General features: G+C 33.1%; 1 protein-coding gene across 1 annotated transcript; it reads left to right on the top strand.

The window, feature by feature from the left end:
• The first annotated feature begins 4,484 nt into the window (after positions 1–4,484).
• Positions 4,485–8,811, top strand: LOC114713453 (axial regulator YABBY 5-like). The gene is made up of 7 exons (XM_028898104.1): positions 4,485–4,702; positions 5,644–5,763; positions 7,225–7,348; positions 7,506–7,554; positions 7,707–7,782; positions 7,902–7,973; positions 8,478–8,811. The coding sequence occupies exons 1-7, from the start codon at positions 4,625–4,627 to the stop codon at positions 8,523–8,525; spliced, it is 567 nt and encodes a 188-aa protein (XP_028753937.1). The 5' UTR covers positions 4,485–4,624; the 3' UTR covers positions 8,526–8,811.
• The last annotated feature ends 2,549 nt before the right edge of the window (positions 8,812–11,360 follow it).

Below are 11,360 nucleotides of genomic sequence, written 5' to 3'. Positions count from 1 at the left end.
AAATTGAGGCCACGAAATAGAGACATTACATATATGGCCCTTGACTAAATATCTGCTTTGTCTACCACCCTCAAATGCCATCACTTTCTTTTAGGGCATGTGGATCGATATTGAGTTAGAATACGGAAGAAGAAGTTAACAAAACAGAAAATTTTCCTTTCAAAATTTTTTTAATTTATACTTAATGATTTTCCTTTTGCAACAGGTCGGTTTGATTGAGAAGGAGGACTGGATATCAGATAGGGCTTCTTGAGCGTTTCTTGTCAAGTTTGATCTCTTTATTCAAATATGGCTCATGACAATAATGTGATATGTATTGAGTTTCTTCCTTTTGTCCTAAATATAGGAATTGTATGACTAATTTATTAAAATTAATAAAATTAGTTAAGTTACTTATTTGTAAAAATATGTATTGGTTAATCATTTGTATTAAAAACAATCCAATTGATGGAAATCTCCTTTTAAAGCGCAATAACAGTGATAGTTTCAGAATAAAATCGTAAATTTAAAAGGTAAAATAAATTGAGTTTCATGTTTAGGATCAAAAGAATACAGTTTTTAAGTACATGAACATAACACGTAAATTTTTATCACTAAAAGTCACTTTGATTCACACCTAAATTCTCAATTGCTAGTGGTGCAGTGGGGTTGATGATATTACTTGTTAGTATAAAGTTAGTGCGTGTCTGTGTGTGCGTGCCCGCATTTTTAAATTTTGAAATATTTTTCCTCAAGACCATATTAAAATGAAAAGAAAAATACCAATGACACTGATAATAAATACGAGATATGTGTGTTTCTGATAATTTGTAGGAGTTTCAAAATTTGATGCTTCCTTGTGTTCAATTATTCATCTTCGTGAACATAATGAGATCCTTCCTCATCTCAATGTGATGGATGAACCAGAAACATCTTATCTTCTTCATCCTCTGCCTAACTCTCTTCTCTCCACGTTCTTCAATTATTCAAAATCTTTTGTTTTGTTTTGATCCATGGAAACTGCGACTTGACAACAGAAATCTCAGTGCGATGCAATTTTTTTATTTATTAATTCTGTTTCATGATGAAACTTTGTAGTGTTTAATTCGGTGACAATAAAAATCGTCACTGACAAATTAAGCAAATATACTTCTTCGTTAACAAATTTCACTTGTGTAAAAGCAGTGTGAACCCCAAAAAAAAAAAAAATTTCTCGGGCATCTTGGTATTTTTTTAATTTCATTTTGAAATTTAATTTCATGCTATGTATATTCAAACAGATATGTGATCTGGTTTTCATTTGTTTCTGATAATACAGGATATTATAATTAATGATAAAAACAGTGTCACATCTTGCATTTCAAAATTTCTATATATAAACGGACATAAATATATAAACGGACATAAATAATAATTCGTAGGGTAGGGTAATGAAAACGCCGTTCACAAAAACAGATTTAAAATATATATTATACATCCAAACAAACTGTTGGTAATTGTCTAATAACTAATAATGTATATTGCTACTTTTTCCAAATTAAATTAACATTTCGCTATTTTAATTGAACATTTGGTTCAGAGGCAAAGAACATATTCTCTAAATCACATGAATAAGAATCATTAAGCTGACATATCAATAATCCACTTTGGAATATGTATACCTCAAAATCTATAGCCAAGAAACGAGATTGTTGCGTGCAGAAAATGTTTAGTTTTTGAACGAAATTCTTAGTATTGGACAAATAAAATTTTCGATAAATTGCTTTCAAGCTAACATATAATCGACAGCAAATACATACGTGTACTTTGACTCAATTTTTAATTGGGAAAACCACTTCGGATGTACCAATAATTTCTCTCGATATTCTTAATATTGTATCTTTGTATCTTTTCTTTTAATTTTGCTCTGTTAGTACTATTTAACTCTTGTATAAGGGTCACTGGTCTTAACAAAATAAAGATAAGGATTTAATCAAGCAAAAAAAAAACATAAGCATTAAATTAAAAGTTGAGGAGGAACGAGTACCTTCAGAAAGATTTTTTTTGTTGCTAGAAACCGTGAGGAAGTTAGGAATAATCACTATTTTTTTGTCAAAAATACTTATACAACAGAGCACATCTTTTTGTTATGGTTGAATACACTTAAAGTATTTCTTTACTTTTAGATTGATTTTGTAAATTTTCTTTTACAATGACTCTTTTTTGAATAAAATTAACTGACCATTTCATTTAAAAAAAAAAAAGAGATAGGGAGCATCTATCAATAATACCAAAAGGAGGATGCTATAGTATTTATTACACCAGACATGGAAAGAGACCGAAGCTAAAGGAGCAATAGAACAGTACATTATTAAGTGCTTAAATATCGACAAAATAAAAGATCCTAATAATCTCCCCTAGCCTCTTCTTGTTTCTCTTTTTCCTTTTGATTTCTTTCATAATTGTAAGTTTTTATATACTATTTAGTTTAATTATTACTATTTCTTAGCAAGCTAGCTGATAACTATTTCTTTTGATCTCTGTGTGCAAAGGACTCCCTTTTCTTCTCTTAAAGGTTTAGTGGTTAGTAATAATTGAAGATTATTTATGGATCCCAATGATCTTTTTAAACTAACAAAAAACATGCGACTAAAGACTAAAAGACATTTTCTAGGTTGCAAGCTTGTACGACCAAACCAAACAATGAGGTTGTAAGTCCCGATCAAACTGTTCAATGTTTTTTTTCTTCAAAAAAAAAAGGCATAAAGGCAATTAATGTGTATATATATTTATGTATATAGAGGAGGCATTTTTAGTGGTCTTTAGGGGTTCCGATGCATATATGATATGAGATGTTTGTGATAAATTTTTAGTCGTCCAAATAAAGGCGGTGACAATAAAGTCCTTGAAAATTAATGAAACGAAACTTAGTTTGGATTTGCCACTAGGCTAACCATTTATGTTGAAAGGTAGGGATATAATTAACAGTGATTAATTAACAAAATCGGAAACAGATTTAGCTCGTGTCATTAAAATTTTACCATAAAAAGATAATGACTTATTTCAAAATATATGTATCTTATTCCTAAGAATATTTTTTGTTTATACGTAATTAAATTATAAGCAATTACGTACGTTACGTACAAATAGAACCCAAAAAAAAAAAAGATTACTGTGTGAGACATAGTGATGCATATATGTACAAGACAGAACTTAAATACGATTCTTTCCACTGCTTTTCTTAATTAATTAAGCACTGAAACAAATCTAATATCTAACGTGAACAAGTTTCCCTTTGCAGATGCATAATTACAGATATTCAAATTTTAAAGAGTATTTATCCCAAAATAGCAGCAAACCATTACTAAATTATGAAATATGCGGCCTTAATAAATAAGAAATAAATAGTAAAAAATCAATATAATTATATCCTAACCGAGCACCGGTTGAGGACTGGAACCATCAGTGAACCGTTTTTTATATATATATTTATATAAAACTAAAGAAAAACAAACTACAAGACAAATAAAAACATATATAGCTCGGATTATTGGATTTAGGAACCAAAATAAAAACGGCATATAACTGGTTTTCCACCGATTTTACAGATTCGATCAGTTTTATCCCGATTTCCTTTTAATTGGTTTTGATCTAGTTTTAAACTGGACCAAACACCAGTTCTTAATGAACCAGTTGGTTCGATTTGATTCTGACAGTCGTAAAATGAATAGTAACAAGTAATTTGGTTTCAATGTAATACATGGATTAATTAACTATGCAATTTTTAGACTAATATTCAAAAGCTACCAAGCATAAAATTAAAACAAATACATCGCTACTAATCAATACATACACACATATATATAACATAAAATTAATAGGGAGACGCAATTGTGAAAACTGTCACTCGTTTCTTTAACTCCACAAATATACGCAGTGCAGGGCGATCCATCTACTTTATTAAACGGATAACAGTAAGTTTATATGTAGTTGTATTTCAAATATCTTCCTGGTGATGTTGAAGAAAGACATAAAATTAACAGAACACCCCTAGTTCTGAAGAATTTGGAAGAGAATGATCACATCCATTTGACAAACCTATCATATCACACATACACACTTACACTTGTATACAAGTCATAAGGTGCACAGATCTGGTGTATATAAAAACCCTAAGTTTTTCTTCCCTAATTAAACAGCTATATATATATATTTATATCTGCACACAAGTCCTAAGTAAAGGTGACAGCTGAATTACTTTTTCTTCTACTATTGAACCTGGTTTTGCTTTCCATCACAAATAGAAAACCCAACCCACCACTTTCTCTAATTTGCTTTGCCGGTCCCAGCAATTTCTGCCTGCCGTAGGCACTTCTAAAACTGCTTTTTTTTTTTTTTGGGTGTAATTACTGATAATATAATATTCAAAATTTTCCCTTACTCTCTCCTTCTCTCTTTCCCTTTGGATTCCATCTCTCTCGCCCCCCCCCCCTCTAAATCTCTATATATACAGAACCATCGACTTTTACTGTTGTTAAACATACATAGCCTTGAAAGAGAGAATAAAGGCTTTTGCTTGTTGCTTATTGCATATTGTTTTCTTTTCTTCTCCTTCTTCTTCCTTGTCTTTCTTCTTCTGTAGTTTCCAATTTCCCTGTTGAGAGGCATGTCAAGCTGCAGCATCGATGTTGCCCCTGAGCAACTCTGCTACATCCCTTGCAACTTTTGCAACATTGTTCTTGCGGTATCAGCTCTTCTCATGAATTTCCAGAAACTCTTTCCTTCCTTCTTTCTTTCTGATTAATTTAATTTAGTGGGAGGTCGATCTTTTTAAACGGCTTATACATATATTTTTGAAGCTTTTGTTTATCAATGGAGAAAGAACTCTTTTAGATCCTGAAAAAGGGGGGCTATGCTCCTCTGTGCTTTACATGCGAACCTAGAAGTGGTCATGTTACATTTGACACCAAGCTATTGTTATCATACTGATAAAATTTAAATTTCTGGCTTTCATTGATCTCTTTCCCTTTGTTTGTGGTTAAAGTGAGGTCTCCATCCATCGCTGCACGTTTCTTTTCTTTTACAGTCAAAGAAAAAAGTCATACCCTGAAGCTCATCACTCAACTGATCCCCCCACAAATATACTTGCTTTCTCTGAGAACACAGAAAGTGAAGAAATTTTGGGTTCTGTGGTTTCTGTGCCCCTTAATGATATGACCAAAACGATAAGTATTATAGGGTGAACAAATTTTTTTTTTTAAAAAAAAAAACTGTTGATAGGACAACTCCTCTCCCTGTACATTTGATTTCCTCTATCTTCTTGCCCTCTGAACCAATTAATTAATTTCCCTTTCCCTTGTGATAAAAGTACTAAGCACAGCTTCCTGTCTAAACTTGTTTTCTTTCGCTCAACAGCAAATTTTATGAGAATCTGTAGATCCTTAGGTCATATCCATTCATCCCCTTGATATAATACCCTTTAATCCATTGTGCATCTGGCAGTGCTAGGGTTTTCTTTCCTTCTTCTTCTTCTCATCTTCATCGACCCCCTCTTTTCGTCATGTGATCTCTGACGGGTTTCTTCTCTTGCAAGAGAGATTTGTATATTTCTCTGAAATTTTTTTTCTTTAATGATAAATAAATAATAATTATGATCAAGGTATAATGTTTGTTCTTTGTATGCAGGTGAGTGTTCCATGCAGCAGCTTGTTTGACATAGTGACCGTTCGATGTGGACACTGCAGCAATCTATGGTCAGTGAACATGGCTGCTGCGTTTCAGTCACTGTCGTGGCAAGATGTTCAGGTTACTCACATTTCTAACTAATTAGTTTCAGCTTATTTTCAGGGGGGGGCTTTCACTTTCATTTTCATCAAAACATAATCACAAGATAAATATATAATAATCACTAGATGGCTAGCTTCTTTGTGAGTTCTGAATCCTAGGGTTTCCGGGTGTTATCTTCTCTTTTTGAGAAAATCGAAGCTATTTGGCCTTGACCTTCTCACTTCTCAGGTATCTTCTCTGTGTGTGTGTGTGTTTCTGTAGTGAATGGTATGGAATCGAGTGTGCTGTGTTCCTGCAGAAAACCCTAGAGCACCTGCAGCCGCCATCATCAAGCCTATTACCCTTTTTTGTTTCAGCACTTTTAGTAGAGTCGTCAGGGTCTGTCCCTAATCCCTTCAAGCCAAACTGAAGGGTTTGGGTTTCCTTTTTATTATTATTTTTTTTATGCTTTCCAAGATGCGCCTTGATTTGATAGACGTGTATGAGAGGGAGAGTTCTTAGGTTCAGTGATTTCTTTTCACGATCTTTGTCTTCTACTGTACAAACAGCCCTTGCACAGGTTTTTCTTTCTTTCTTTCTTTAAAAATATTCCTTTTAGATTCTTAAATCGAAGCCCTACATTAATTTGAACAACTGTCGATCTGGGTTTCATGTACTTCTTGTTATTCATCTCTGATGAGTAGTGTTATGGTCTTCTTCCAGCTAGACTAGTCCACTACTCAATACACTTATACCGGTATCTCACTAGATCTGTTCCCCAAACTAGTAATAACTACCAACGTAAACTCACAGAATCAGTCAGAAACCAAAGATTCCATTTCATTTATTTTGATATGCTTTTTTATTACTCTTTCTCTTGGCAAGGATTAGAAATTAAGAGAGAGAGGGAGGGGGGGAGATAAAAGAGAAAAAGAGACCCTCCTTTCCCATCTTGTGAGGAAACATTAATCATACTTAGTACAGTCTTGCAAAGCCAAATGCAGAGCTTCGTAATTTCACTCCTAATTTCTCTAGGAATAATTAATTTTTGCTGGTACAAAGAACTGACTAAAAGTATTGTGACTGTCAAGGTGCCCTAATTAATTGAAACACCCTCGTTTAATAAATTCCCATTAAATATTTAATGAATTTTGTTTTAGCAATGATTGCCCAATTTATTAGTTTACCAACCCTTGTACTAAAACTTTCTCGCATACAAGACACTGATCAGAATGAATATATAGCAGCTCACCTAAATCAATACATCATTGGATGTCTAGCTAGCTAGATCTCCTTAACAAATAAAACTCTCTTGGCTTTATTTTACTGAATGAGCGCTCTTTCTCAAGTTCAGTACAAAACTGGCCAGCCAAAACATTAAGTCTATATGTGTTTGTAAATTTTTTGTTTCTCTTTCTATTTCTTCCCCCCTCTCTCTCTCTCTATATATATATGTTTATATATTGGCTGAACTTTACTATTGTTGGGTTTCAATATCAGGCACCCGGATACAACAATCCGGAATACAGAATTGACACAGGTTCCTCTTCCAAGTGCAACAATAATATGCTTGCAATGAGAGCACCCACCAATCATGTAACTAAAGAAAGAATTGTGAACCGGCGTGAGTCTATATAACCCCTTTTAATTTCCAAACTCAAAAGTTTTTATATCATATCTCTGTCACACATGCATATATTTAACCTTTGTATATGTTTTATGTTATAATATCATATACAATATAATACACTATCTTTACGAGGTGTTGTTTTCTATTGCAGCTCCCGAGAAGAGGCAGCGCGTACCTTCTGCATATAATCAGTTCATAAAGTAACTAGCAAAAGCATATCACAGTTTCACAATCTACATTTACATAATATCTCTCTCTATATATATATATCCATTCAATAGGCAAACTACTTATAACTTAATAAAGATATATTTATGATTGAAAGCGTCTTAATTTGTTTGTATATATGCAGGGAAGAGATTCAGAGGATCAAGGCTAATAATCCAGATATCAGTCACAGGGAAGCATTCAGTACAGCTGCGAAGAACGTAAGCACGCAAAAAATATATGCCTCTATATATATAAGCATCTTTTTGGTTCATTATATCTTAATATTGTCTTGTTTGATTCATCCCATGGATTAATTATGGCAACTATTTCGTTTTAGTGGGCACACTTCCCTCACATTCATTTTGGGCTGATGTTGGAGACTAACAACAATCAAGCTAAGATGGAGAATGTAAGTATTAAAGGCAATCCATACTCTTCTTTTTTTCTTCTTTTCAGATATAGTTAGTTAGATATATATACATATATATCGATCATCCAGTATAACATACTCTTCTTCATTAATTAGAAAGGAAACGCAAGCGTAGTTGTTAAGCATTAGTTCTATCAAGTCTTTCAATACAGATATAATGTTATATATGCTGAATTGGTCTTGGTCATTAATTTCGTCCACTTACATTTTTTGAAACATATTTAGATCATATTGCACACCTAGATATGAGGCAAGACGCCAAAAAAGGAACAAAAGAAAGGCATCTAACAAACTACTTTAAAATAACGAAATATTTTACATACCCAGTATGATAACACTGTTATATATATAGCGCACACACAGAGATAGGATCATCTACACATACATACATATATATAGCTGCATGATAAATACAGTTGATATATAATGTGATGCTGTGTGTGCATTAATTTTTTTGAATTATACGTATGTGAATGTGTGCAGGGGAGTGAGAACCATTTAATGACGACGGCAGCACTTTTGAACAAATGAGAGGAAAAAGGCGATCGATAATGTGAAAATATGAAGAAGGATGACGAGATGACTGTGAGTTACGTTGAGAGTATCAATTATTAGTAAACAATTATATGTTGTCGTCGTCGTGACCTAATGTGTTGTTATGAACGATTACTCTTTTCCTTTGTATCGGTGTACGTACTTACTTGTATTCATCATGTCTGATCTCTCTCTCTCTCTCTTTTTCTCACTACTACTTGTTCAGTCGACGTTTTTCACTTCTATCTTTAAGTGAGAATCCTTCCTTTTTCTCCCCTCTTAATTTCACATCGTTTTCAACAATATATATAATGACGATCAATACTATAAAATCCAACAAGAAAAATACAAACGTAATTTTGTTTATCCATTTTGAATTTTTGTGAGTGAATGTGGGATTATGCCCATATATAGTCGTTCTTTTATTTATGGATTTATATTACTCGTACTAGGCAAACTCAGGAAAAAAAGAAGAAAAAGAAAAGCTGTAATTTTAATTTAAAAGTACTAACCATGGCACGGATTATAAAAGTCAATACTATTGATCCTCAGGCTGACAGTGTACTTAATGATGATAATAATAATGACTTTTCTTGGCCTGGTATTGGTGATAATTAGATATATATCTTGTTTCAATTTATGGGAGATAAAATAAAATGTCTATACGTAAATTCTCTTTATGATATACATTATGTCTTCCTTATATATTAGGATATGAGGCAGTTATTTCCATTGGAAAAAACAAAATAGCTGGTCATATATATATATATATATATATATGTATAAGTGTAATATTGGCTTGCATTATAAATCATGTTGTTTGAAAATATGGTATTCTTTTTCTCACTCTTTTGGCCTAAATATGAAAATGTGATATTCACGACATGCTTATTATTTATATACATATATACCGCTCTATATTTGAGGACTTCAACTTAATTATCGGATATATATTAGCTTTTCTTTAAAGGATATCACATATAGAAGAAATATATAATCAAATAGTAGGATTATCCGTAGCTGATGATTACAACTTTCATGGCGCTATTTTTTTTGAACTAGCTTTTGCATGATGCTGTCACACACACACACACACATTTTCTTTAGGTTTCAACCTCTAATGAGAATCTCTTGACAATGATTTTTCAAATTTAATTAACTGAGTTTGTATGTGCTGCATGTGATGTGAGGCTAAGTACACCCATGAAACTTTTTTGTTGGACCTGAAGTACAGCTATGAAAGTAAAACAAAGGGATGTAGTAATCAAACTTTAACTAGCAGGGTTGAAGATTAACTTTGCAATTGTAGTGGAAACTATATCACACATATACACACACACACTTTGCTTCGTCTCTTTTCTCTTGTAGTTATGATATAGACTACGATGATCAATATAACGAGTGAGAGCGAAATAGGGTTTTAAGATATATATGCGTAAAAGGGGAGAGAAGAGGGTAGGACCAGAGTAAGAAAAAGAGGGCTGCTTTTGCCCATAAATTGAAACTGAGAAAATCTGAGGAAAGATATGGTCAGGCTCTCTGATGCAACTGATAAATAATAAAGATGAATGAATGAATGACCAAACTTTTCGTAAAGGGAATTTATGGACCACCATTTTGGCATTATGGAATCCTCTCTAATTTCCTTTCTTTCTCTCTATCCATCCATCTATATATACATACACACCCTAGTTTCTCTCATCAGATCATCAACCATACTGAACATCCCAAGAATCTCTTCCCCAAAAATATCAAACATTAAACCTTATGATCAATATGTCACTGTCGCACCTTCCACCTTCCAACTTAGTGGTTGCAACATTCATTACTATATTCTGACCAACCCACCTCTCTGTGCACAGTCAAAAAGTTTCTTATAATATAACGGTCTTTACAAGTGCTCCTTCATATAAAGAAGTGTATCCCTGCGTTCCCACCAAAAATAACCCAATCTTGCTTGCATTAAATTTGTGCCCCTTGAACAAAATATGCTTTTTATTTAATCAAACAAATGGGGATCCTGGTTATAAGATCGTTATATCATATATATTCGAGAATTCTCAATTAATTAACATATACCATCGACAGAAAATAATAGCATTAGTGAAAACTAGAAGCAGGGATCTATCCTCACGAGGTATAGTGGCAGCAAATTTTAATTCCTTGAAATGTGTTTTTTTTTTTTGGGGTGCAGAATAGTGAGTATATTATAATAGGAAATGGGAATGTGGGGATGATGAAAGGAAGAAAAGCAGAAAGTAAAAAAGGAAAAGGAAAGGAAAGAGAAAAGGGGGGAAGGGGAGAGAATACGTATGACTGCAATTCTGGGCGTATTGGCGCAGTGTGTAGAGGCTGCTGATTCTGACAATTAGAATCTGAAACGTCAATATCAGACTTTGTACGTTTTTATGCATTTTCACTTATTTTCGTTGTCATTTCACCTCTCTCCCTTTCTCTCTCTGACTTCTTTATACTTCATCAATACATTACCCCCCCCCCCTCTCCGTTTCAAACTCTCCTTGCCTCCTTGTAACTCTCACCAGCATCATTCCTCTTCTTTCTAATTTTCCTAACATTCCTCATATCAAACACTAGCAACCTTATTAATCTCTTCACTCTTTTATGGAGGCCTTGAACCTTACTTTTATAAAATGTAGCCACCGCCCTCTGAAGAAGATCTTAAACAGGATTAAAAACATCATAATTTACACTGTTCCATTTCTTATAATGAGCATATGATTGGAGAGGAGAACTCGTACAACAACTAGTTAGCCCAAAGTAATCATCACATATATGAAGCTAAATACTAAATATACTCCTCCTACTAGGGAT

This window comes from Neltuma alba, unplaced genomic scaffold (genome assembly GCF_004799145.2).
Source record: "Neltuma alba isolate B1F8T4 unplaced genomic scaffold, ASM479914v2 tig00011426_pilon, whole genome shotgun sequence".
Lineage (NCBI taxonomy): Eukaryota > Viridiplantae > Streptophyta > Magnoliopsida > Fabales > Fabaceae > Neltuma > Neltuma alba.
Note: the sequence above shows the minus strand (reverse complement) of the source record. Positions and strands in the feature narration are given on the sequence as shown.